At 45.3% G+C, this 27,704-nt stretch overlaps 1 protein-coding gene across 2 annotated transcripts in view; it reads left to right on the top strand.

The window, feature by feature from the left end:
* The window catches only part of SYNJ1 (synaptojanin 1), a gene marked incomplete at its 5' end in the record, with an annotated part of 64,624 nt that overhangs the window by 15,083 nt on the left and 21,837 nt on the right, over positions 1 to 27,704 (top strand). For both annotated transcript variants that reach the window (XM_081138778.1, XM_081138777.1), the window contains 15 exons: positions 1,407 to 1,493; positions 2,939 to 3,206; positions 6,176 to 6,401; positions 7,354 to 7,437; positions 9,860 to 9,921; positions 10,924 to 11,020; positions 12,048 to 12,217; positions 13,193 to 13,274; positions 15,094 to 15,246; positions 17,434 to 17,599; positions 23,080 to 23,271; positions 23,901 to 23,985; positions 26,610 to 26,750; positions 26,944 to 27,136; positions 27,393 to 27,551. In XM_081138778.1, the coding sequence (XP_080994904.1) occupies positions 1,407 to 1,493; positions 2,939 to 3,206; positions 6,176 to 6,401; positions 7,354 to 7,437; positions 9,860 to 9,921; positions 10,924 to 11,020; positions 12,048 to 12,217; positions 13,193 to 13,274; positions 15,094 to 15,246; positions 17,434 to 17,599; positions 23,080 to 23,271; positions 23,901 to 23,985; positions 26,610 to 26,750; positions 26,944 to 27,136; positions 27,393 to 27,551 (2,165 nt within the window). The remainder of the gene's footprint in view (positions 1 to 1,406; positions 1,494 to 2,938; positions 3,207 to 6,175; positions 6,402 to 7,353; positions 7,438 to 9,859; positions 9,922 to 10,923; positions 11,021 to 12,047; positions 12,218 to 13,192; positions 13,275 to 15,093; positions 15,247 to 17,433; positions 17,600 to 23,079; positions 23,272 to 23,900; positions 23,986 to 26,609; positions 26,751 to 26,943; positions 27,137 to 27,392; positions 27,552 to 27,704) is intronic.

Genomic DNA, 27,704 nt, shown 5'->3' with positions numbered 1-27,704 from the left:
TGGTCCGGGGAATCCTGGGAAGAGCTCGAGGCGAAGGAAACGGCCCCTAATGCACAGTCCCGAGGAGTGGTGGGCAGAGCAGTGGGCCCAGAGACAGTCCTGTGGCATCCAGGTGGACAGGAAGTGGGAAGTCACAGGCTGTGCTTCCGTGTGGGACACAGCCAGAGGCACCGCACTTCTGTGCCACAGGTGAGTGTGGCCGGAGAAGGGGTCAGCGAGCCGGTCAGCAGGAGGTGATCGGCGCTGGGAGTGGGGAGGGAGGGCGGCGGGAAGGAAAGGACTTGGAGGGAGAGGGCAGAGGGAGCAAGAGGACATGCCTTTCTGCATTTGTAGACTTGAGAAGGTAGTGTTTGTAATTATCAGTTGAGATACTAGCTATGGTTTATATTTCTTTGGTTGTTTCCCAAATATTTAGTTAAGTGTGTTTGCTAATAACTAGGAACATTTTTCCTTCAAAGCGCCAGAGCTGTTTTTTTCCTTAGTAGAAGAAACAAAACAGCCTTTGGTGGGGAAATAATTCTGTGGTTTATATTCATTAGCAAGATAACATTGATTTTATTGCGGAAGAAATAAATCGAGACAAAGGCAGACTGAAGATTTCCTGTTGGAGTGCTAAACCGAGTGGTCATTAGCCTTTATTATGTAAACGCTGGTCAGTCTCCTGCGAGGCAGCCCCAGCTAGTCTCTGTCAGGGGTAAAAGCATGAGTGGGCCAGGCCTCTGCCTTCAGGAGCAGGCTGCTAGGGAAGACAGTGATGCGGATCCTTGAAATGTTTGGGTGAGATGGGGGAGCTCTGAGGGAGCTGTGCTGGCGAGAAGTGAAGGTTTCCAGAACGGAGCCTTCTGCCTGGCCTTTGATCAGGTGAATAGAATTTTGCCAGGAGGCAAAGGCTGGGGAGAACCTTGAAGGCAGGAGGCTAGGTTGCTGTGTGAAGGGTCAGAAATGTGAAAGAGCAGGTTTGGGCACTAGTGAGAGTTGTCTGTGGTTAGAGCCTGGGGTGCGATGCAGTGAGCGGAAGAGGGGGGTGGGAAACGAAACAGAAAGAGCGTGCGGAGGCCAGGTTTGAAAGATGCCTTGTTGAGGACTTGGTCTTACCCCGTAAGGGCTGTCATGGCCGTGTGGTGCTGGTAGTGAGAACAGTCAGACAGATCAGTGAGGGAGAAAGGAAATTCGAAAACAACCCCCAAACATGAATATTAGTAAAGGTCAGTGCTCAGGTCAGTGGGGGATGGGTTTGGGTAACTCTGGGAAGAACAGTTAAGTTACTCGTTTAAGAAAGTATTTGATGCAGTAAATTTGTTAAGAGTTTCAGATTTAGATTTAGAAAATTTTGGTTGAATCTCTGACTTTATAGCTAAATAGCATCTGGTGTTTCACATTTCTTAACCTAAGCCTTTTTTTTGTAGCTTCTGCAGAAAAGGAGGCAATCAGGGGCACATACTCCAAAGTGCTGGATGCTTACGGGCTCCTGGGTGTTTTACGGTTAAACCTTGGTAAGTTTATTATTCAACATAATCTATTTTTCATTTCTGTTTTGTCATTCTAAGAATTTGAAAGAGACTACTTATAAATAATTTCCGGTTCCATATGTGAACTCTAAGGGTGGTAACATCATTTCAACCTTGATTAATCTAATCTGGGATGATGTTTGCTGACCGAAGAGGCGTGCTGCCTGCCCAGGGTCCTGTGATTGTGAGTTCCAGACGTGTCCCAGTTGAGTACTAAGCGGGGCCAGTGTTCAGAGGAGAGCGTCAGGGCGTCGCCCTTCCCTCTGCCGCAGTGCACTGGGGGAAAGATGTCCTAGTGGGAACCGCACTGATCTCCCTGGTTGACAGTGAAAGGGACGTCTGTTCTGTTTTCAGAAAGTCTCCGCTTGAGTCTGTCTCTGCCACTTAATGTCACCATGGGCTGCACACAACCTTTGCGATGACCAGTTTGGTTGTCTGTGACAGTGTGACTCAAGTGCAGCCCAGGGGCTGGCTCCATTCCCGGAGCTGTTGGTGATGTGTCTGTAAGAGATAGGAGCCTGCACTAGCCTGCAAATCAACACTTGGCTTCCTTCGTTGATAAAGGCTTACCATGAAAAAAGCCACACCAAACGGTGGGCTCCGTGGTGTAGCTGGTTTCTTTGCTGGAACAAGCACCTTTTTCAGTGTGAACTGGTATCAGTCCATGGACCACACTCTGAGGAGCACTGGTCTGCAATGGAAATGCACCATTTACATGAAGTAGCACATGCTGTCCTAGATGCTTAACTAATGTCCTAGGTAGTCCTCAGAGTCCAGTGAGGTTTGTTTAATCCCATTTCTTAGGGAGGGCATCTCAGGTTGGTTATGTTACACACTGAGTAGTAGAGCCAGGAATCAGAGCAGCTTCTGCCACCTCCAAGCCCATGCTTAGGTGCACCACTGCCTAATTCCACCCTCATGCTGATTTCATAGGGTTCGTGTCAAAATCTCCATGAAAGTTTTTGTGAACTAAATTGCTCTATAAATTGTTACCAGGGACTCTCTGCCCATATATTATCCTCACCTCACATTTTATACCATTTTTTCAACTTGACTGTTTACCAAGAACTCTCACATTTATTGTCTTACCTGAACTTCCTAGCAATCAAAAAGGAAAGGTAGGGAAGATAACACATTTTAAATTTTGTAAATTTTGTGTACTCCTCAGATTAAGCAGAGGAACAGTTTCATGCATGTGAGATTATTCTGTTAATATTTAAATGCTTCATTTTTCTAAATGTGCTTAAACAAGGATTTCTTTAGCTTTTGCCAAAATCTAGCTGTGAACACAAACATGTCCACGATATGTATAAAATAACCACGATGTCAGATTTTAAAAGATGGAGTCAGGAGAGGAAAGTTGGGATAAACTTTGAATAGCTCAGAAAACATTGGAGCTTTCTGTCCACTGAAATCTGTACTCTTTGCAGGCGACACCATGCTGCATTATCTGGTCCTGGTCACTGGGTGTATGTCTGTGGGAAAAATCCAAGAATCTGAAGTCTTCCGAGTCACGTCCACTGAATTCATATCACTACGGGCTGACTCTTCAGATGAGGATCGCATCTCAGAAGTGCGCAAGGTTTTGAATTCAGGAAACTTCTACTTTGCGTGGTCTGCCTCGGGGGTCAGTTTAGACCTGAGCCTGAACGCGCACCGCAGCATGCAGGAGCACACGACCGACAACAGGTTTTTCTGGTGAGTCTCTGTCCCTGTCTTCCCTCTGTCGTCGTAGCCTGGTGAGTTGGGCCACAGTGTGTCTGACAGCTATTTCCAGAGACAGCAGGGTGGGCGTTGCTGGTGGAACACTCTTTCCCACCCCAGAATCCTCAGCAGGGCAGGGCCAGCATCCACTGTCACTTTATTGAAGTTGTCATGTGACGCCAAACCCGTGTTTGCTCTCCTTGATCTCGACTGACCTTGCGTTTCAGAAACATTTAAAATCTTCATTTTAAAATTAGGAATGAATTAGTTGTGATAGAATTGTGCCACTCGTATTCACTATTCTTAGTTTTGAGATCTTGTCTCTGGCAATACTGCCTTTCTAAGCCAGCATTCCCTTATTATTTTTAATTTTAGTTGTAAGTAGGTGATCCTGATTCAGTAGGACTAGTGTGCAGGGGTAAGTTTGTACTATACGGTAAGACTTAGCCGGTGACTGATGGCTCCCTGCCTGTGCACAGTGCACTGTGCTGCAGGTGTGCCCAGACGGCGAGCAGAGCATGTGGCTGTAGTTAGAGTTGCTTCACTGGAGCCGTTTTAGTAGAGTGTTCCTATTACCCACAGCTGGCATCAGTTCTGACTTTCTCCCTAACGCCTTGTACAAATTGTATTTCCAAAGCCCAGACTCTGCTCTGGGCCTTCCTCAGAAGTTCAGAGTCAAGCTGCTCCTCCTGCATAGTCTCTCTCCCTGCACTGTCACCATCTACTTCTCTGGTCCTTGAGTAGCACATTCAGGTTGGACCCATTTCCCCTGGGTGTCAGAGGGCTCAGAGTCAATAATAACCTCAGGATAGAAAACTAACTTTAGGGCAACAGCTTGGTCACCTTGTGGCCCATGTGGAAGTTTCTTGGCCCAGAGCAGTAGAACAGGGGAGGAAAGAGGGTAGAATGGGAAAGGAGCACTGGAGACAGAGACTTGGAGCCCAGCAAAGGAGGAATGAGTGGGGAGGGGGAGGGGGCAGGTGAGTGGACAGAGTCCTGGCTGCTCCTGCCAACCCTACACTGTTCTGATGGATGAGACATGGAAGTCCAGGAAAAGGTAAAGAAAGGTGTTGCAGCTGGGCTCGCGGCAGCTGTCCTTACTCCCCCCCTGCTCATTTTAACTCCGGGTTCCTTAGATTGGGCGAGAAAATTTCTTCCATAATTTGAAGTCCAAGCAGGTGGAGACACATTGGTCAGCAACCAAGTGCTTTTGCTAAGTGTACTCAGTAGGAATGATTACTTTTCATTCAGTAAAGGGTAACTTTAGAGCGGAGATTGAGGGTCATCCAGCAGTGTGTCCAGACTCATCCAGAGGTGGGCATGTTTAGAGAACACACGGAGGGCTCACCAGTGGGAAACAGGTTGAACTAAGGGAGGCTGAGCCCCACAGGGGAGTTTGCTTGTTTTACGCTGTTTGTAGTTTGGCTCAGGATTGGCATCCTCTAGCCTCACTTTGCTTAGGAAATGAGAGCTTTAAGAGTTCATATTCATTACACACACCCTTGCAGCTTAGTAGGAATCTTCCAGGGCGCAGCCAAGTCAGTTCATAGCAGAGGAGAGTGTTAAATACCTGTCTCCAGAGCCCAGTAGTTTTCCTCCACTGAAGACTGGAAGCTGCTACCAGTTGAGTTGCTTACAGTTTAAATAGAATTAAAACAGCCACACATTCACCGCAGAGAAAACAAACCTGACAGCGGAGGGAGAGACTCTACCTGCACCAAAGCATAGGACCCCACACTCTGTTGCAGTGGGACACGTAAGTTTTCCATCCTTCTGCTGGGACCTGGGCCTCCACGTGTGTCTGGATACACTGGTCACAGTCAGCTTGAGCTCTGCCTCAGATCAGTGTGGGTGACAGTAAAGTAAGGAATCTTGTCATATCTTTAAAATAAATGGTGGTCGTTGGATTTACTCTTACTCTCCTAGTGACGTCAGCACTCATTGACACCTGCATGCTTTCCCCAGTGGGTAAGGAGAGGGGGGATGGTGGGTTACCAGGGCTGCAGCGACAGGCATCTGCTGTGCTCCTGCAGCCTGAGTCCCAGGAGGAGGGCGGGAACTGCTGCTCGAGAAGTACTGCTGGACGTTACTGATATGAGTGACCCTGAGTGTCAAGAAAATGCTGTTTCTTCTTTTGACACTTTTAAGACAGCAATATGGTGCAGAGCACTTAGAGAGAATTCTGCTTATTGCGCTAGGAGGGTTTTACAGCTCAGAGCCAAGCTTCAGTATTATAGGAAATTCATTTCATGAGGCGCCTTGTCATCTGAAAGTAGCAGATAGAAAGTTTTTTGCACAGTGTTATATTTTCCTTGGTTAGGTTGGTTAGGAGCTTCTGCAGTGTTCCTCGGAGAGACCCCCAAGGAGGGAGTCAGCAGGACGGGAAGGTGGCCACCCGGGCGGGGCTCCAGCCCTGTGCCTGCTTTAGCCACAGAGACTGTTTTACCTGTTTGCTGACATTGCCTTGTGCATGTTGGTTTGAATAAAACCTTCTACTGTGAAAAGGTTTGGAAACCAGGCCCCATCTTTTGCCTAGAATACGAAAAGTATTTGGAGTGATAGAAAGTAGGCATACGTTAAAACTTGGCTGCTTACATTTAAATGACCTAAAATAGAGCCTTACAAAAGCCAAGCCTTAAAAGTAGGGTTCTGTAAAGCGGGGTGGGGATATGTGTGTGAAACCCTTTTTGGAAAAGTTATGTTATGAATACATCATCTAAAAAGACAGCCGAGACGGGGCGCAGGTACTGCAGGCATAGTGGTATGCGCTTTCCTCTGGCCCGGGGCACCTGCCCGGGATCTCACTGTGCAGCCCAGTCTTCTGACGTCCAGCAGAGCAAACGTAAGCGGGCTGACGTGTTTCAGGCGCCCTTTACTTAACAGCATGAGCTTAGTGCTGCGGGAGGACCGTGTTAGAGCCGGGGGCGCGCAGTGAGCTGATGGGCCCTTCCTTCCTCCGCCAGGAACCAGTCTTTGCATTTGCATCTCAAGCACTACGGGGTGAGCTGTGACGACTGGCTGCTGCGGCTCATGTGTGGGGGCGTGGAGATCAGGACCATCTACGCTGCGCACAAGCAGGCGAAGGCCTGCCTCATCTCCAGGCTGAGCTGCGAGCGCGCCGGGACCAGGTTCAACGTCCGGGGGACAAACGACGACGGCCACGTTGCGAATTTTGTAGAAACGGAGCAGGTACAGAGTGTTTGTATTGCTGCTTCCATGTGGACGTGAGGGGCACAGGAACAGTAGAGTAACAGGTGCTCGCTTGATTCAGACTCATTTCTGACACCGGTAATGTCATTCTGTGGTTGCATTCAGCTACTGATTGGCCTTCAGAAAGGCTACCGGGCTTACGTGGGTTTGGCCCTTCAGATAAGAACCAGGATTCTCACAGCTCAGCATAGCTTGCCGGTGCCTGGGCTTTGGTATTGAATTAAAAATCCTCCTGGCTAGAGCTGGACAACTTAGGAAAAGTGTTTTGCTGTGAAATTAAGTCAATTCCAACTCTTACCTGTAGATATATGAACCATCTAAAATTATGATATTTTTGGCTGTGAAAGTATATAATTGTAAATTTAGTTCATGCAACTCAGATCTTCAAATTAATTTTTAGAAAATATAAAAAATGAGAGAAAAATGAACATAGATATGTGTATAGAATATTGATATTTAAAAGGAATTCCTTTTTTAAAGTTCTTACGCTTATTTATTTTTTTATCTTCACCTGAGGATATTTTTTTCCATTACTTTTCAGAGAGAGTGAAACAGGGGGAGAGAGAGAGAGAGAGAGAGTGAAACATCGACGTGAGAGAGAGACATTGATTGGTTGCCTCCCGCATGCGCCTGGCTAGGGCTGGGGATCGAGCCTGTAACCAAGGCATGTGCCCTTTTCGGGAACCCAGGGCCCTTCAGTCTGAGGGCCAACGCTCTAACCACTGAGCCAAACAGACCAAGGCTATGCTTCTATTTTTAATATTTTCCTGGTTATTACATAGATATAGAAGATATTTTGTTAGGACAGTTTCTACAGGAGAGAGGGGTAATAAGACATGACTAGTGTGCAAAGATGTTGGTAAATTTGCCTTCTAATGTGGAGGTAACGGCTGTGTCTGCGGAAATGATTTATACATGCTTTTCTCTGCAGGTTGTGTACTTAGATGACTCTGTTTCTTCCTTCATACAAATCCGGGGCTCTGTTCCATTGTTCTGGGAGCAACCAGGGTTGCAGGTAGGTGTTTAATGTTGTTTTTTCTCATGAAAATTTCTGTATTTTCTTTTTTCATTGGATGCTTCAATTATTCAATCTAATAATATTAGCCAGATTTATAAATGAGGACCTAAGTGCAGAGTTCCTGGAATTATGTTAGATGTTTCCCATAATGTTCTTTCAAATATCTAGAAATTTAGCTGCTCTGTTTAATATTAAAATTTTGATGTTTTCATAGTATGTTGATTTTAGAGTGTTTCTATATTTACTATCTTAGTGCCTTAGTATATAACAGCTTAGTCTCCATAGGCAGAAAAGTGTCATTTAGACAGAGCTCCTGAAACCAGACCTCTCCATTCAACTCTTACTCTCCTGCTGCTGCTGGTGACTTGGGCATGTGATTTAACTTCCCAGTGTCTCAGCCTTTTCTGTAAAGGGAATTGTAGTAGGAGCCGTAGCTACTACTTAGGATCCTTGTATTGTCAGGATGAAGTGAGCGCATAGACTAGTGCCTGGCGCACGGTCAGCGCTGTGTAAGGGTCGCTACTTTTTTGTCAGCAGTGTATCTGCTGCTAAAGTTCTTTGTCACCTATAGTGACCTGTCATCTTGAGTGTGTTCTCTGCTTGCTTTCTGATTTTTAAAAAACTTTTCTTTGTTGATATAAATGTCTAATCTTTAAAGTATGTTTATGTGAGATCATAATATCGGGTTGCCCATAATAGTGTGATTTGCGTTTTATTTTTATTCAAAAATCTTTAGTCCCTGAAGTGTCAGTTATACTCATTTAGGCATCTAGCATCTACGGTCTCTAACTTTTGTGCCTGTCTACAGCAGTGAGAAGACGGACAGGCACAGACCTTGCCTCCTCTTAGTTCACAGCGGGATCCCTGACATCCCAGGGCGGGTGTTGTGGAGGAAAAGTGCAGGCCGCTGGAACCTTTCAGTAACGCAGCTCGTTCAGGACAGGTGGAGGGGCGCAGGGGTGAGCGCTCGTGTTGCTGTGCTCAGGTTCCTGTGTCCTTGTCAAGGCTGGTCTGACGTGGGGGGCGGCTATCTTTGGTGTATTGGGGTGACTTCAGTAGCTCTGTCTCTCCCTAAGGCTCTTTCGGAAAGAACCCGTCCCTGCGCCACTTGTCCAGGCTCTCGTGATCAGAGCAAGGTGGATGCTTTTGCTTTGGACAGGCCGGTGCGAGAGCCTCGTTACTACTCCTGGGCCCAAGGTTATCCTGCTGTTGCTGATTAAGAAGCTCAGAGTTAGTGTCTGACTATTCAGGAAGGTCGATCCTGAGGAGTCGCACTGAGGGATCCTCTGTGGGGAGGGCTTCCTTCCTGCGTCCTCTGTGCCCTGTGGCCTCTGCCACACAGATAGTCTGGCCGCCCCATGTCATGTGATTATGGGTGAGAACTACAGATGTTATTTTTTTAAAAATATGTCTCTACTGATTTCAGAGAGAGGAAGGGAGAGGGAGGGGGAGAGAGAAACATCAATGGTGAGAGTCATTGATCAGCTGCCTCCTGCACGCCCCTCACTGGGGATCGAGCCTGCAACCCGGGCATATGCCCTGACTGGGAATCAAACCGCGATCTCCTGGATCCTAGGTTTATGCTCAACTGGCCAGGCGAGAACTACAGATTTTTTTATTTTTTAAAAAAATATATCTTTATTGACTTCAGGGAGAGGAAAAGGGAGGGAGAGAGAGACAGAAACATCAATGATGAGAGAGTCATTGATCGGCTGCAGCCCACAACCCGGGCATGTGCCCTGACCGGGAATCGAACCCTGATCGCCTGGATTCTAGGTCGACGCTCAACCGCTGAGCCACGCCCGGCTGGGCGAGAACTACAGATTTTTAAATCATGCCTTTCTTGGTAGAGAAAGTACTTTTTGAGACATCAAGGCAGTCCAGCAGTTCTGCGTACTGGTCACTGAGCTGACCTGTCATCTTGGGCTGGGTGAGGACTGGGCCAGTAACCATTTAATTTTCTCATAGAAGACAAGGAGTGGGGATGTAGGAGTCTTCTTTGGAGGCAGTGATGTTGACCTACGAGGACCGGTTATTTCACTTGGCTGCATTTGTTTCCTTATTTCCCAAGAGGCAGTAATATCTGTTGACTTACACAGGGCACGTAGTATGAGCTTAAAACAAGGTAATTTATGGGAAAGCACGCTGAAAGGTTCCTTCACAATGAGGTGTTCTGTGAGTTTACAAGTGTTTCATGATGGTTTAACTTCTAGCTCTTGTTTATGAGGTTACGCTTTAAAAATAAAATGGAGGAGAAGCTCCTAGAATTTGTTTTTTTAAGAGACTATCGTAAGTGACAATCTGTTATCTGATTGACTTCTCTTGTTCAGCAAATGTATTACTGCGTATTGTACACAGTGGTTTATCTTTTATCTCCTGCTGGCTTTTGGTGTGACAGAGCATGTCTTTCTTGTCCCAGGTGGGGTCTCATCGTGTCCGTATGTCAAGGGGATTTGAAGCCAATGCACCTGCTTTTGACAGGTAAGACTGATTCTTTTTACATGGTGCGCTCAGGGTTGATATTGTTAAGCAGTGAGACTAGTTGTATTATATTTACTGATTCACTTCACCCTTTTTGGCTCTAAGTAAAATATCTTCTGACTCCTAATTTAACTGGAAGACAGTGACTCCTAGTGTTGTGACTTCGAGCAGTGTTGGCACTAGGTGTGGGGCTTGATCTCAGCCTGGAACGCCCTCTGCGGGTGGCTGCCCAGCACAGCCTCGTGGGGCTGCTGAGTACTTGAAGCGGACTAGTCCACGTGGAGACGTGCTGGAGTGTAAAGTATGCAGCGATTTCAAACACGTGGTGCAAAGTGAAGAAAGCGAATTAGTACTACCTCATTAATAGTTGTTGTTTTTTTAATATATCTTTATTGATTTAGAGAGAGGAAGAGAGAGGGAGAGAGAGAGAGAAACATTAATGATGAGAGTCATTGATCGGCTGCCTCCTGCACGCCTCCAACTGGGGATCGAGCCCACAACCCGGGCATGTGCCCCGACCGGGAATCGAACCCCGACCTCCTGGATGCTAGGTCAACGCTCAACTGCTGAGCCACGCCCGACCAGGCTCATTAATGGTTCTTGTGTGCATTGGTTACATGTGTAAATGATGTTTTAGCTGCTCTGCGTTAAATGCTCACAGAGGGTGTGATGTCCTCGGGCAGCAGGGTGGCCCCATGTGCAGCCAACCAGGTGGTGTGTGTGCCCTGTGCTGGCCCAGCACCAGCCTCCAGAGTGAGAGGGAGGGGGCTGGTCCGGCAGCTCCAGCACATGTGGGGGCTCAGCGTTCATTGTCAGGGAGGAAGGACATCGATTAACTGAGTTGTCGTACGGTTTTTGAGGCCATGTGGATGAATTTGTATTCAATTTTCCCACTTCTGTGAATTTAAACAGGCCTAGGTTCTGATTAATGATGGATTCTTATGTATTGAAAAAAAATTTTAGATTATCACTTGACATGTGCTTTCTTTCTTTATTCAATAGGCATTTTAGAACACTTAAGAATTTATATGGTAAACAAATAATAATAAATTTGCTCGGATCCAAGGAAGGTGAACATATGCTAAGTAAGGCCTTTCAGGTAAGAGTGATGCTCAACAAGTAATGCAGTAGAGTCATCACACTCTCCCAGGAGGGAGCTGACTTCCTAGAAGACTGGGTGCCTTTTGGAACCATTCGCTCCTTGGGGCTGTTAGGAGACAGTTGAGGGTGATGTTGCTGAAACTGGGACTGTGGAAAGTTTTCAAGGCAGTTGACACTGTTTTCTGAAATGGGCTTATTGGTGTGGTGGAGAAACAGAATCACCCTCCTCCTCCATGTTGATCTTCCGCTGGTAGAAAGATCCTTCGCCTGCTCTCACCTTGCCGACTCCTAGAAACCAGGCATGATGACTGACGGACACACAGGGACCTCTCGTGTTGATGAGAGAAAATAGGAGAATTTCAAGTAAAAAATAAGCCAGGAAACATCTGACTGCTAAAGAAAAAATAGTCTTCATAAACACGTACTGAATCAATAACTAATACAAATTACAATGTCACATAGAAGTATAAGCTTAAAAAATGGTTAGAAAACATTTTATTAAATTCAATCTAACGAACTCCAGAATTATTCAGCTATTTTGTCTTAACCTTGTGAAAGAAATATTGTTAACCAACAGATTATATGTTAGAGAATGACTTTTTATGGTAAACTTTTAAAACGTTTGTATATAATGGACAAAGATGTAAGAACTGAATTTTATGTTTTATAGGCTTTGTCTTAAAAAACAAGTCACTTTATTTTGAGATTCTGTTCTAGATATAGACAGTTATTAAGTTTGGATTATAAAAAATGAAATGCAAGTGGTTGGAAATGGTTTTCCATTTTCTGCACCAGGAGGGAATATTAAGTTCTCTGAAGCACGTCACCACACCTCCCGGGTAGTCTAGGAGGTCTCGGGAACAGTGTGCCATCAGCTTCCTCGGGTAGCTTTTCATTTGACTGCTGTGCTTCAGATAAAGCTCTGGGAGGTTAGGCTTTAATTTAAGTGTAGGTTCCATTTATAACGTGTACTGATGGGATTCTGCTTAGTACCATTGTGATGAATACTTCCCTTTCACTTTCAGAGCCATCTGAAGGCTTCTGAACATGCTGCCGATGTGCAGATGGTGAACTTCGACTACCATCAGATGGTTAAAGGAGGGAAGGCGGAAAAACTGCACAGTGTCCTTAAGCCTCAGGTCCAGAAGTTCCTAGATTACGGGTTTTTTTATTTCGATGGAAATGAAGTTCAAAGGTTCGACTGCTCTGTTTCTCTTTCCTTTAAATTGGGACTTTGCTGTAGTTTAAAAATTACTCTTAAATTTCCTTTTTTAAAATCAGTCTATAAGTAGATAAAATATCTTCCTTTGTTATACTTGATTTCAGGCCTGTTTTTCTTTCGTTAGAATTCAACAGGTAATAATAATAGCTTACTTTACATTGGTACAGACAGTGTGCTTAGGTTCTCCATGTGTCAGTGACAACAGTTGTAGGCTGGGTTCTGCTCTTACCCCATTCACAGCGAGGAAACTGAGGCACAGGCTCTAGCCCGCCCCGCGTCATGTGACCGGGAAGCGTTCGAGCTTGACTTCAGGCTCCAGGCCTCAGGCTGTGGTCTATGAGGCTGCTTCACTTCTCCCTTGGAACTAAGGTTTTAATATTCCTTGACTTCCATAAGGATAACTAAATGGAAATAGAAGTAAAAGATGCTGCTTATTGTCTTCTGCTTTAGTATAATTTGAATCTTTAGTTTTTGCATATAAAAGAGGAGGAAAGTAAGTATTAAAATATTGAAATTAAGAATATAGGTTGAGGTAAACATTTGTAAACAAAGCTCAGATTTTTTCAGTATACAATATTTAGTATCAGCGCTATAGAAACTTTATAGGACAGTGAGTAGAGATAATAGATCTTAGGTTTTTAAAATTCATTCCTTAAATATTTGATATCTTTTATGTGCAAAGAGCTCTGGTGGTGTGAGCCAGAAGGAACGCTTAGCCCCTCACTGGCCTGATGTTATGCGCGGTGAGGGCGCCGCGGGGCGGGAGGAGGGCGCGGCAGGGTGCGCACTGTTGCAGGATAAACTTCTCTCACCGTTCCTGTATGTTTGAAAATTATAATCATAAAAAGTTGGGGGAGAAAGTGGGTGCTACCTTTCAGTCACCTTAACTTCCTGAGTTTAGTTGGTTTTGCTTCAGATGAGCTGTTTGACCTGAGTGAATCGTTGCAGGTGCCAGAGCGGCACGGTCCGCACCAACTGCCTGGACTGCCTGGACCGGACCAACAGCGTGCAGGCCTTCCTCGGCCTGGAGGTAACGCGCGGCCTCGCTCCCGCCACTCCCGCCGCTCCGGGCCGGGCCGGGCCGCCTCTCTGCCGCCGTTCCCCTCGTTGCCAGACCCCGTGTCACCTGACTGTCTCCTTTCCTGTTCTGAATCCTCTCTGTGGAGCTGTGTTTCCCTCTGTCCTTCCTTAACTTTCCCTAAAACCCTGCTGTTAATACTAGTCCAGTAACTGCCTCTTTGCCTGGCTTTTGGAAGAAGAAAATTCCTGTGTATTTGGCCTTGTTCTCTGCGTTGCATTTGAACAGTTTCTTGGGAATTGGGGGGTGTTTTCACATGTGCCTTCCCGTGGGGTTATATTTTGACAGAGTCTGTAACAGTGCAAATCAGCTACAAAAACAGGACCATTGTTAGTAAGAATGGAAGTGAATGAGATTGGGCTTCTCCAGCAGCCTTTGTGTTTTTTTGTTTTTTGGGGGGGTTTTTTTGAGGATTTTTAAAAAAATTTTTATTTTTGTTTAAAGTATTACAGATGTCCCTTTTTCTCCCCAATGACCCGTTTCCCCCTGTTCCTTCCCCCTCCCCAGACACTCTCCCCACCATTGTCCGTGTCCTTGGGTTGTGCATATATGCTCCAGCAGCCTTTGGATAGAAGCTTTTTTCTTTCCCACTTACCCGTCAGACTCAGCCTAATGCAGGCACAGTCTCAGCTGTTGGCAGACGGTTGCAGTGCTGAGCTAAGTCTCCTGTTCTGCAGCAGTTAGGGCCATAGGCTGTCGGGGATCTTCGTTTAGTTCCAGAGGAACTTAACACAGTGTTCAACTGCTGTGAAAAACAGGACTCGGAAATAACATGTTCTTATTTCCTCCAGTTAATGATCTGACACTTGGCCAGAATATTGGTTAATTATTACTCTGCAGCTGAGGCTCTTTCTGTCTCAAAAATGAAACTACAGTCTGCAGAATTCTCCGCTACAGAAATGTTGTTGTTTTTTTCAAGTAACTACATTTTACTGTTTTGCCTTTTTTGAAATCTGTCATTGAGATTTATCATTGTAATTTACTTAGAAAATATGACAGAGACAAGAAAAGTGAAACCAGGCATTTGGCCATTTGGATGGAGCTTATTACATGGCCCGGGTTTGTTTCTAGCTCTGTTTTAACTGGTTGGGTACACTTAGTGTACTTAGATTCTGAGAGTAGTCTTACCTAGATACTTGAAAGGCTTCATTTAAAGTGTAACAGGTTTTAGTTTTCAGACTGTGATTTCACTGGTTATCCGCTGTTGCTAGTTAGGTGTGAAATACTCCCCTGTATAGAAATTGGTTAAATGGTCACCAAATTTACTGGTAAAACAGGCAAAACCGAACGAGTAGTGAAACCCAGTTTTGCCCAATTTCTTGAAGACAGAGAGAGTGGTCTAAGTGAACGGTGGTCCTGGGGCTGGCTTTGCTTTACTCTCGTGCCAGCGAAGAACAGCTCTGGCGCCCAGTCCCCAGCCAGTCAAACCCAGTATAGGCTTTTTGAATACGATTTTAGTTTTTGAGCCCTCAAGAAGTATGGGTAATTTATAGGGATATTTTAATAAGAATAATTTTATTATTTAACCAGAAAGATGCTCTTATTACTACAAGGGAGTATTAAGTTGCTTGTAAGTTTCATTGATGTATTTACTTTAAACATAGAGATGGTGGGAAACAGTGCAGTTAGCCTAGTAAACTGTTGTTTTCAGGACCCAGTCCCACATAGTCATGTAACTACAGATTTTTGGTTTTCTTCTGGTAGTTCTTAAAAAGTACATCACAATTAAGGTTTTAATATACTTACAGAAGTTCCTCTTTCGCTGTTCTAGATTTTAGCTCAACAGCTGGAAGCTCTCGGCCTGGCTGAAAAGCCTCAGTTGGTGACTCGCTTTCAGGAAGTTTTCCGGTCCATGTGGTCGGTGAACGGTGACTCCATCAGCAAGATCTACGCGGGAACCGGAGCCCTGGAGGGGAAGGCCAAGGTGAGTGTGGACCTGTCACGTAGACAGGACCCCCGTCCTCCTCTTGGTGAAGCTTCTCAGCAGTTTGTTTTTCAGTTAACAGGGTTTCGAGGCCCCGCTGTAGAACTCTGCCTCCTCACGCTCTTGTCCTTCACTCTGCCTTCTGTCCTGGGGCTGGTCAAACGGAGGATGGTTCCCCAGGTTGGCGGGGGGCCTGGCACACTTAGTTACTTAGTGAGAGTCTGCTAGGCCTGTGTATGGATTGCTTACTTTTTTTAAATGATTTTTCCTTTGCATATTTGTTTTACTTTTATATTTATTTTTACTGTAAATACGATTTTTTAACCACAGTCTGTCTTCATAATAAAGGGCCCTATCTTATTCGGTGTTGGGTCCCCAGCACTTAACACAGTGCCTGCTATTGAACAGACGTGACAGATGCTGGTTGGACAGATAAATCAGTGGATAGTTTTTGCAGCACCTGCAGTGAGCTGCACAGTGTTAGGGCCTGATTGTTAAGTTTTTATTCTTTACCTACCTTATCTCGAAAAGGAGACTATCAAAATGTGCAGAAGAGGTGTGAGGTATGGACTTAATTATAACTCTGTGCCTCATTGTTACCTTTAATGGCTGGTATTGTCTGCAGACTATTTTCCACCCTAGTATCTGCCCCATATTGAGGGGCTTTGGAAGCATGCTGGAGATATTTTTTGTTATTTTATATGCATTATTGACTTTTTAAGGCTCCTGGCCCCCATTGAATTGAATTCTTTACAGTTCCCCATATTCGTTCAGAATAGAAACAAGAACAGTTACCAGGTTTATAATTCTCATTCAGCCTCTTCAGTGTAACAGGTGAAACTCTGTAAAGACCAGTCGTCATCTCTAAGTCTTCTGTTCATTTCCAAGTCCGCCGCCGCTTCTGTGTCTCACAAAATGCCACACCTGTGTCCGGAGGTGGTGGCCTCACCTGCAGAAGGTCCTTTCGTTCGACTCATAGAAATCATACATGTTGACATCTGCAGAATTTCTTCTTAAATGATCCCTATTTTTAAAAACCTGAAATTGTTAAACTTTCATTTATTCCTTTCAATTAAGAACATAATTCTTGCTATTAAAACCTGATTCTCTGCAACTGTTGCTTAAAATCCTCTTCATTGTTCTCTTGCCTTTTGTTTCTGCAGCGACTACGACAATATATGTGCAGAGGTTACATGTATTGTCAGTGGTCTTCTACTCTAACCTGGTAGATACGAAATTTGATATGTTGCTGTACTCTCTGCATTGAACTAAAATCTAACATCTGAACTGTTCTTTCTTTTCCTTTCTCTGGGTTCCTTTTGATTAATTGCCTGGTAATATGAATGGTGAGTGTCTTTTCAATTAATATCCTTTGTGTGGAGTCATGTGGAGGGAATAACATTTTAAGCCTCAATTACTGTTATTTTTTTAAGGAATAAAAATAATATATTGCAAACTAAAGTATTTTCCTAAAAGGCAAAAGTTTTTTTTTAAACAACTATCAAAATCTGTAAGATCAAAGTAAGTCTTTATTGTAACTAACATGCCTAAGTAAATATATGTTCATTCAGAGTTATATAAATTCTCACTGTAGGAATTAGCTTAAGTTTATTATTTTTAGGTACAATAAAATGACCTAAAATGTAACAGATGATAGTTTACATGTAATCTGTATTTAGGAACTGTAATTATAAATTTCTTTTTAGACTAGGCCTTCATTCTTATGTTCAGTTATAGTTTTAACTAGTTAAGTTACTTGGGAATAATTTTAATTTCTACTAGTGAAGTCCTATGCAGCTTTTCTAAGAGCCTGAGTGCCCCATGTTCCCCTTTGTCTCCCCTGCTTCCCACCCACCACCCTGCCCCACGTCTGAAGTGCCCGTGAGAAGTGATTTCCTGTTTCGAGTGCACTGCAGTCTCCTCTCTCCACAGGGAACAGTGTTAGGCATCCGTGTCATCAGTGAGTGCAGAGGGGCACTGAGCTTCCCATCTCTGTGCAGAGCTGTCCTCCAAGAGGAAAAGAAACAGAGGCACCTTGAGCCATTTTAATGCGATGATCCAGTGTTCAAAATAGATTGATTAGGTCCTTTGTTACAGTAAAATTATGCAAACCTTAAGTTTCAGAAAACCTACTGAGTGAAAATAGCATTATTAGAATGAAAGTCCATGCTCCTTTCTCCCCAACAGGCTGGGAAGTTAAAAGATGGTGCTCGTTCTGTTACTAGAACGATTCAGAATAACTTCTTTGACAGCTCCAAGCAAGAGGCCATTGACGTTTTGCTCCTGGGAAATACTCTAAATAGTGATTTAGCTGACAAAGCACGAGCACTATTAACCACTGGAAGTTTGCGTGGTATGCGTACTTTATATTTTACCTATTTCACTTTATTTATATTCCTTCTAAAGCCCAAGAGGTAAATGTAAGCTTATTTACATAAATAACTTTTAGGTTGAGTTGATTAAAGTAGGCTTGGAGGGATTTTATGTTGACATAATTTTTAAAAATTACATTCTGGAAAGGAAGTTTATCTCTTTGAAAAGGTTTATATCATCAGCGGTGTTATTAGTCATAAAATGAGGCCCATACAGGTTTACTTTTATAGATTATGATGGAAGGGTAAAGGTTTAAGTATTGCTAATTTAGACTGTTCAGCTAATCCAGCATTCAGTATTCTAATTACATAGAAAACAAGTGCTTTACTGAAAAAAAACAACCCCAAAAAAACACCTATATTGGTTATTGTGCTAATCACCACCCCAGAAGTTTCCATTACCTCAGTCTTACCTTTTCATTGCGATTGCTTGAATAAATATTAAATCATATTAATTAATAATTAAAATACTGCTTATTATTGGACACTACTATTTCCTATTTTAACATTTGACATCAATATATGGCTTTCAGGATGGCTTTTGTTTTTTACTATCTTTTATTAAAATCAGAAGAATCTGAGCTCATACAGGTGGATATACATTAAGTAGTCTCATGGGAAAGCTCAGCATTCACTGTGAAACTTAATAAATTGACGTCCTATCCACATTTTTTCTATTTTAACTTTTCAACACCTGCAACATGTTTATTTCTTCTGTTATGTCCAGACCAAGCCTTCCGCTTTCTCTGTTCGAGTAGGAGACACTGCTCCTCATCAGGGAGTGTGCTCCTGCATAATTGTCTGGTCAGACGGGTCGCTGTGGACTCTCTCAGAACTCCACGGGCTGAGGGTAGTTAATGGGCCTGTAAGTAGGCTGGAGGATGGAGACCACTAGAGCTCTAAACAAAACCTGGCCCGGCCTGTGTGGCTCAGTTGGTTGAGGGTCGTCCTGTGCACCAGAAGGTTGCTCATTTGATTCCCAGTCAGGGCACAGGCCCTGGTTATGGGCTCGAGCCCCAGTAGGGGGCGTGCAGGAGGCGGCTGATTCATGTTTCTCTCTCCCCCTTTCTCTCTCTAATATCAATAAAAAACAATCAAAAAAAAATTTAAATCTGATCTTACCTACGCTTTTAACTTCAGGCTTTCTTCCGGGCTTCTAGCAGTAGAGACTTAGCTGGTTTGCATCTGACACCTCTTTCCACCTGTACCTCCTTCGATACAAAGGCACTACTAAGAACCATCAAAAGTAAGCAACTGAAGGCAAGAAAGGAAAAGTGAGGGACCCAAAAATTTCCCAGACTTGACCATCAGCTGTTTACTTTCCTGTACATTTTCCTATATGTAAAATAAATGTGTCTTAAAAAAGTAGAGCCAGTTCTGCCAAAACGCTTATTCTAAGAATGGGAGAGAGTTCCAACATGGATGATACCCTAGGGAACCTGGTGAGCACAATGCCAGTTCTGCATTGGTTCCTGCTTGATTTTGCTGGCATAACACCAGGTGCACACAGGAAACTGCCGCAGCAGAAGTGAGGCGACTACAATGTAGAACGCACGCAGACACGTGTGCGCACACCTCGCGCGCATCCCTCTGCTTGGTCCCCGGCTGGCTGAGCCACACCCTCCCGCTGGTGCTGCTTCTCATCCGTGTCAGAGACCCTGCCCTGCCCGCCTCCTCCCAGTTACTCAGGCTGCGTCCCTCCCGGGCCCACTGCTGCAGGCAGACTCTGGGTCTTTTTCAGATGAAGTGCCATGTTTAAGGAATATTCGTGCACCTTGTAACCACTTAACGCGTATAAAACTGGGCTATTGTCTCCATCAGGTTCCTGTCTTTTTGGCATGCCACTGCCGAAGCGACGGTTTTGCTCTAACCCCATTCTTCCCATAAGTCCTGTGGCTGGCACTTTGCACAATTTTGCGCAGCATGGTGATTTTTTGGGAATGCATGTGTTTTATTATAACTGAATTGATTGAAGTTATCAGTTGGAGAGTCACAGAGAGAATTCTAAAAGCTGTATGTCAGGGCAGTGTCTTCCTCGTGTTCCGTATCCTCCAGCCTTACGTTTTCAGGTTCACATTCTCCCTGCAAGTACGTGCACATGCACACTCTTTCTCTCCCTCTCACACACGCACACACACGCTCACACACACTCTCACACACGCTCTCACACACAGGAGCAGCCTGAGAAGCAGGCCCAGGCCCTGACATTAGAGTCACTGTTGGGTTTTTCTAAGACGCAAACGGTTTGCTTCAGCTGTTGTCAGTTACTTTTAATTTCTGTGTCCTGCAGCCATCAGAAAAAGTAAGGTCATCAAATGGACTTGAAAGAAATGAGGCCGCCTGAGAATGTTTTGTCATACACTCTAGGTTTTTCCTGTGGCTCGCCGTTTGACTAATGATCTTTGTTTTCTTCCTAATGCATCCATAGTTTCTGAGCAGACATTGCAGTCAGGTACAGTATAGAAAATCACTCTGTACATCAAAGCAACTGTTTCTTTATTTTTCTAAAGGTGATACTGTAAGTAAATAAAGCCATATAAATGGAAACTCTTATTTTCCCCTCAGATTCTAACAGCACAAATGGATACCTTGTTTTAACCTGAGAAAAACATTTTAGATTTGAGAAAACTGGGTGACTTCATTTAGAAGGAAATGTGCACCCTGTATTTAATTCCTGTTAAATGCGGCTCACCTAGTTTCATTTCACTTTATACTTCTCTTAACAGTCAGTAGTGTACACCTGACCCTCAGTACGCTGGTGGGAAACCCAGCTGGGGCTGTTTGGGATTAATCTCAGAGCACGGTCCTTGGCGTGCGTGCCTGCCCAGCAGTGTTCTCACTCGAGTTGAGAGGCTTTGGTTCAGTCCTCGTGTTGTGGGTGGAGCGCTCTGACTGTAAGACCCGCCCTGACGTGGCCTGAAGTGTGTCACGGAGCATCGGCTTGCTGGCAGTTAGCGGGCTGAGCGCGGGAGGCCTGACGCGGTTTCTGCCCGCCTTCCCTCTGCGGCAGTCTCACCGCTGCCCTTCCGGACAGAGTGGGATCTTGTCTTGAAACGCCAAACACTTGCCAGAAAGGTAGTGGAAAAGACATCTTTCCTCTCACTTCAGATTTGGTGCCACTTAGGACGTGTGTTGCTGAGTTGCTCCGAATGTTTTGAGAAACTGGTTATTTTTTAGAAGGATGCAGGAAAGGAAGGCTCCACGTGCATCTGAGGGACAGCGAAACCACTTTATGGAGGGATAGTGTGGTGCTGAGGGCGGACGTCTCTGAACAGAATCGTTTCTTCCTTCACATTAAGGTCCCAGCCAATTGAGAAACTGGGTTTTTTTAAAACGTTTTATCCGTTTATAAACGGACCTTGTTAGTTCGTACACTGGCAGCACGTCTTGCTCACGCGATGCAGCGTTCGTCTTGCCGATGATCTCAGCCGTTAGGTCATTCTAGAGTGGTGGTTAGACTCAGGAGGACTGCAGGGCTGTGTTCATAGTGACAGTGGCAGGGCCTTCATTATAAAGACCAGGGATTCTTCGTCTACGTTCAGCCAGCTTCCCATCAACCAGGCCGGCAGGCCGGAGCAAACAGCCTGCTTTCTTCACTCCGACACCTCTGCACAAGCAGATTGCTCAGCGAGGGGGTCAGAAAGCTGGATGTGCCCCTGGGATCGAAGGTGGTGCTGACGTGTTCCCTCGTTCGCCTCCCTCCAACAAAACTGCGGTGTCTTGTCATAAAATAAATAATAGAATAAAATAATACCACGTGGTAACTGGCTAGCTGCCAGTTAAGTGCATCGCCTGTTTTTAGAGGAAGGCCTCTTACGGTTCCATGCACTTTAAGTGCCGAGAATTTAACCAAAAGGAAGTAAGCTTTAGAAGGAAAGAAATAGGCAGGAAAAGAGATGGAGGATTTCAGATGTATTAGACATTCATTCATTGAACGGTTTCCTTTTGAGGACTTACTGTGTACCAGGTGCTCCTAGTCACTAAGTGCAGGAATCAAAGTAGACCAACATTTCCGCCCTCGTGGAGCTTTCGTTCTTGTGAAGGGAGATGGATAGTTACAGGATAAATAAATGAAATACATAATTTGTGAATGGTGATAAAAGCTATAGAGAAAAATAAAGCAGGGAGAAGATATGGGAGGTTAGGGACAGGACGCAAATTCTAATGAGGTGGTCAGGAAAAGCCTCCCTGCAAAATAAAGACCTGAAGGAAGCGGGGAAGGAGCGTGGCCCGCAGTGGAAGCCGCCAGTGCAAAGGCCCTGTGGTGGGAGCAGGCCTGACGTCCTTTTGAAACAGCCTGGACTCTTCCTCCCTGGCTGCTTGAAGATTGACCATCATCATGAACAACACAGTAACTGTCCGGACCAGGAAGTTCGTGGCCAACAGACAACTTCAGCGGAAACAGATGGTCCCCGATGTCCTTCACCCTGGGAAGGGAGCAGTACCCAAGACAGAAATTGAGGGAAAACTAGCCAGGATGTCCAAGACCCCACCAGGTGCCATCTTTGTGTCTGGATTCAGAACCCATTTTGGTGGTGGCAAGACAACCGGCTTTGGCATGATTCATGATTCGTTGGATCATGCAAAGAAAATGAACCCAAACACAGACGTTCAAGACATGGCCTGTGTGAGAGGAGACCTCAAGAAAACAGAAAGGAACCCAGGAACAGAATGAGAAAGTCGGGGCCCTGCACAGGCCGGTGTGGGTGCTGCGGAAAGGAGGGGTACAGGGTCTTCAGTGACTTGATCCATGAGAGGATTAGTAAACTAAGGACCTCATTTTGAAAAGAGAGAGAGAGAGGAACAGCCGGGAGTCCAGTGGCTGAGCAGGGAGTGAACGGGGAACGGGGCAGCTGAGGCAGGAGGAGGGCAGGTCGCCCAGGGCGGCCTCACTGGCCGGGAGGGCGCTTCCCCTCCGGTGAGCTGGGAAGTGGGCGGCGTTTGCCAGGCCTTCGTTCTCCGGCATCCCATCGTCCGTAATTGCATTTTCGTAGGGGAGCCATCAGGCCACCTGTCAGCAGCTGGAGTCTTAAATGTGCATGTTCTGAAATGGTTTTGTTTTGGGGAGAAGTAAAATTGATATATTTTTTGACCTATGAATGAAAGTTATAGGAAGGTCAGTTGCTGTATTTCTAAAAATGTACCGTCTCTGTGTACCTTATAAAATAGCATTTTATTGAAACAGAGCTGTTCGTTCTGCATGTTTTGTGTTGCTACCGTAATTTTGTGATAGCTTTTCTTACTTTGGTTATTGTATTTATGTGGCTGATTTTTAAAATTTTGTTAATTGCTCCGTGCTGGACTTTGTGTGCAAGGCCGCTCTCTGTGCCTCCGCATGTGTCTTATGGTGGTTTGTGCTTTGATTGTTGTACTTTCCTGATGTCATTTCTCGGTGATGAAAATCCATTTTAACAATCATTTTAATGCAGTTAAAATTCTGTTGTGTTTTGTTTCTGATTAGCCTCTTCTAAAGTACTGAAGAGCATGTGTGAGAATTTCTACAAGTATTCAAAGCCCAAGAAAATCCGAGTATGTGTCGGAACCTGGAACGTGAATGGTGGGAAACAGTTTCGCAGCATAGCTTTTAAGAATCAGACCCTCACCGACTGGCTTCTTGACGCGCCCAAGTTAGCTGGCGTCCAGGAGTTCCAAGGTTGGCTTTGGTGGGGCGGGTGTAACGAGCAGGCCTGACTGGTGCGTAAGCTGGAAAGCGATGGCCCATCACAGCAAGCACCGCTTTGTAAGAAGCTTTGAGGGCCAGCGTTTTTACAGATCAGATCCATCAAAACTTCCGTCTTTTTATTTCTAGGTTTTTATTTCTACGTAGCACAGAAGGTCAGGCCTGTGGTTTTCGAATTTGAATGTGAAAAATCTCCCCCAACAGTTCCCTGGAATCTGTGCTGGTGTCCCAGCCACTTTCTTGCCAGTGCCCCTCCTGGGGACCTTTCCCTCCAGCGCTGGTCCACGCCGGCCTGTGACGGCTGTTCCCCGCTGTCCGTGGGGTGAACTCGGGCAGGCGCTCTCAGAGTGGTTTCTGAAAGGACTTGGGGACCTTCTAGAATAACAGTCTTAAGGAAGCAAATGGGGCCCCTCAGTAGAAAGTAAATTTAAAGTAACGTCCCACTCGTGGGTTTTGCTTTCAGTCTGAATTTGGTTAAACTGAAACACAAACATGGATTGTTATAAGATCTGGGGTTGACCTTTGTGTTGGGGGGTGGGAGACTCGGGGGTGCTATCGGCTGAGGCCACATTGTGATCGTCTTTCTCGGATGTTGATTGTAGAGAAAAGAAGTAAACCGACGGACATATTTGCAATTGGCTTTGAAGAAATGGTGGAGCTGAATGCTGGGAACATTGTGAACGCCAGGTACGCCCGCGAGGCCGCCCACGGGAGCCCCCCGGTGACGGGCGGGGGGCAGATGACTAGCAGCTGCTACACAGAGAGATTGAGATAATGTATGTGAATGTCCTTTAGACTGTGAAATACCATTTTTCAAACTTGGGTGTCAGGATCTTTTCTACACTTAAAAATACTGAAAATCTTAGAGAACTTTTGTTTATGTGGGTTAGAGCTTTTGGTATCACATTAGAAATTAAAAAACGGAAAATTTAAAACATTTAATTCATTTAAAAGTAACAATAATAAACCCATTATGTGTTAACATAAAGAACATATTTCTTTTTTTCCTGAAAAGTAACTATTTTCCTAAACAAAAATTTACAGAGAAGGATGGGATTGCTTCGTAGTTTTACAAATCTCCTTAACATCTTAAGTTAGCTGGCCTTTCATGTGAACTTGTGCATGAGGGTTGTAATATGTTGTTTTGGTTGAAGTATATGAAGAAAATTACATAAGTATGTAGTTGGAAATGGAAATATTTTAATAGCCTTTTCAGAGAACTACATCTCTGAGATTGCACCAAAACTCAACCAGTAGAGTAGTTTCTTCAAGTTTAGTTGCAATATGGAATCTAAAGCCAGAGCCGTGAACTTCTTGTGCAGGTATTAGTTTTTATTCACCTGTCTTTTACTCGTGTGTGGTTTTGAAACATTGCATATTACTCATTTGGGAAATAGTAGTTCACTGAGGTATGTAGATCTTCCAGATGTTGACACGGTTCCTTACCCAATATGGACCATCCTGTTGGCTGCTGTCGTCACCGATCTCATCAGCAAACTCTTTGGAAGCTGTTACGATCACAGCAGCAGATACAGGTTTTCCAAAATTCTCATTTTTGCTTAAAAACTCATTTCATCATTGGGAATGCATACTATTGGTTGTTTCCCTTAAAAAGATAGGGTTGGTTGAAAAAGTGTTTGCTAAATAACCTAAGTCTGAATAACCAGTCTGTCTGCAATTAGTTCTTTCAAGTAAAAGTTGTTTTCCATGAAAAAAGTGACAATTCATCTTTCACACTGTCAAGCGCTTTTCTGAGAATCGACCTGCACAGGTCAGTGTGCAGCGCTGGCGCTTCTTGTGTGTTTCCCACTTGTCACTCAGCGTTAGAGGGACTCGGGACCCGGCGTTGGTCGGTCAGCATTTGCTGCCACGTCGAGGGCGGTCTTAGGCGAAACGGGATCTGTCAGCCGCGGGTGCAGGGTAGTGAGGACAGTGGTGAACCCTAAGCACCTGGTGCCTGGGTTCATGCCAGGGCTCCAGCGTTGTGACTCGTTGCACCGCGATGCAAATACCAGTCAGCACAGTGAAAACGGCAAAGGGTGTCTTCGTAGTGTTAGGAAAACGGTTTTGAGCTCATGGGTTTGGGGGAACCCAGGGATGTTTCCAGACCACACTTTGAGAACTGCTGTTCCGAAGCCTCATTACAAGGACTGTTTGAGTGAAACCCAAAGCGTAAGTGCTTTATTTTAACCAAGTATGCCGGCTTTTAAGGTTGAGCAGTTGCCCATCTTTGATGACATTTTAAAAGACTTTCAGAATAAAATTATGGGCTGAAACCGTATGGTATCAAAGCGTGGCCTTGTTTGGACCCTATTTTAAAGATACCAACTGTAAGAAGACATCTTTTTTATAATTAGGGAACTTCAGACATGGGCTGAGTATTTGATCCTGCTAAGGAATTGTCATAGGAAGTGTGGTGACGGAAAATGGACATGTCCCCTTACATGGGAGACGTGCACTGTGGTATTTCAGGGTAAATGACATCGGGCTTAGATTTGGTTTAAAATATTCCAGGCTTACCTCTGCTGCACCCCCCCCCCCCAAAAGTGAGGGGATAGAGATAAAAAGATTGGCAAATATGGATAATTGTAGAAGCTGGGTAGTAGGTGTGAATGGTGGTTTATTTTATGATTGTCTCTTCTGTGTATATCTAAATTTTTCTATAATGAGTTTTTTAAAGTATTAGTTATAAGCCAGAAAAATAAGAAAGGGGGAGAATGGATCTGGAGCCTGCGCTTCTCTGTTACCCTACTGAATGCTCGCGGAGCAGTAAGGCGCACAGGCTTGGGGCTCACGCGGTGGGTGCTCGTTTACAGTCAGCCGGCTTCCGTTTCTCTGTAAATGAGTAGTAGGTTAGATTCTGAAATGGGATGTTCTTCTGGCTAAATTTTGGTTTTTCCTTTTTATTTTTTAAATTTTTATTTATTTTAAAAATATGTTTTTATTGATTTCAGAGAGAGGAAGGGAGAGGGAGAGAGAGAAACGTCAGTGATGCGAGTCATGCATGGCCGCCTCCTGCGCACCCCTACTGGGGATCGAGCCCGCAGCCCGGGCATGTGCCCTGACCGGGCATCGCACTTGAATGTCCTGGATCCTAGGTCGATGCTCAACCACTGAGCCACAACGGCCGGGCATGGGTTTTCCTTTTTAAGGGAGACAAGGTGCCGTCCTGCCTAAAGATGTCACTGCGGGGTTAGACCTCATGACTTCCGGGAGCCTGGTTAAACTTGAGCATGTAAATTATCAAGTGTAATTGACGGCTGTCCTATGAAACAGGCTCCTTTGTCTGTCCTTTTGCTCTGTGCCCGCAGCACTACCAATCAGAAGCTGTGGGCCGTGGAGCTCCAGAAGACCATCTCCCGGGACAACAAGTACGTGCTGCTGGCCTCGGAGCAGCTGGTGGGCGTCTGCCTGTTCGTCTTCATCAGGCCCCAGCACGCCCCTTTCATCCGGTCAGTGCTGCTCGTGCGCCGGGGCGTTCTCCGTTACGGAGTTGCCCGTGGGAGTGTGACGGCCGTGCAGGTTCCCGGCCTGGCCCCCGTTGCTGTGCGTGGGCGCGGCTGCCCGCCGTGGAACGCGCGCTCCTGACGCCTTCCGCACGGGACCTGCGGAGTTCCGTCTCTGACCCCGTTCTTTGTGTTGAAGGGATGTCGCAGTGGACACGGTGAAGACAGGCATGGGGGGCGCGGCCGGCAACAAGGGGGCGGTGGCCATCCGCATGCTGTTCCACACGACCAGCCTCTGCTTCGTCTGCAGCCACTTTGCCGCGGGGCAGTCCCAGGTCAAGGAGCGGAACGAGGACTTTGTGGAAATAGTGCGGAAGCTGAGTTTCCCCATGGTGAGCTCCTGCTGCGGGTCCCCGCGAGGAAGCTTTGCAGCTGTGTCAATGTGCCCCGAGTTCTGGACCAGTTTTTGGATTTAAGTAGTTCCTGGAAACAGCAGCAGCGTTCACCTGAGTAGATAGTTCGTGTGATTTTACTATTGGGTTGAACAAGTGGAGTGTGGCTGGGGATCAGGCCTATCTGAGGCAAAGGAATAGTTGTGAACATTTTAAAAATTGTTCTGAATTTACAATTCCATCTCCCTGCTTCCAGGGCAGGATGCTGTTTTCCCATGATTACGTGTTTTGGTGTGGTGATTTCAACTACCGGATTGACCTCCCTAATGAGGAGGTTAAAGAGCTGATCAGACAGCAGAACTGGGACTCTCTCATAGCCGGAGACCAGCTGATCAGCCAGAAAAATGCCGGGCAGGTACAGTCACACGCGGAGGCGCCCGCGGGCTCGGAGGGGGTCATGCCTGCGCAACACGTTGGGGTCTCTTTATACTTAATAAATGTATGTCTAGACTTTAATGGATGCAGAATTAGCTTTCCTTTTAAAAAAAGGGAGGGGAAGGAAAGGAAA

The sequence above is a fragment of the Miniopterus schreibersii genome (genome assembly GCF_964146895.1).
Source record: "Miniopterus schreibersii genome assembly, chromosome: 5".
NCBI classification, from domain to species: Eukaryota; Metazoa; Chordata; class Mammalia; order Chiroptera; family Miniopteridae; genus Miniopterus; species Miniopterus schreibersii.
Note: the sequence above shows the minus strand (reverse complement) of the source record. Positions and strands in the feature narration are given on the sequence as shown.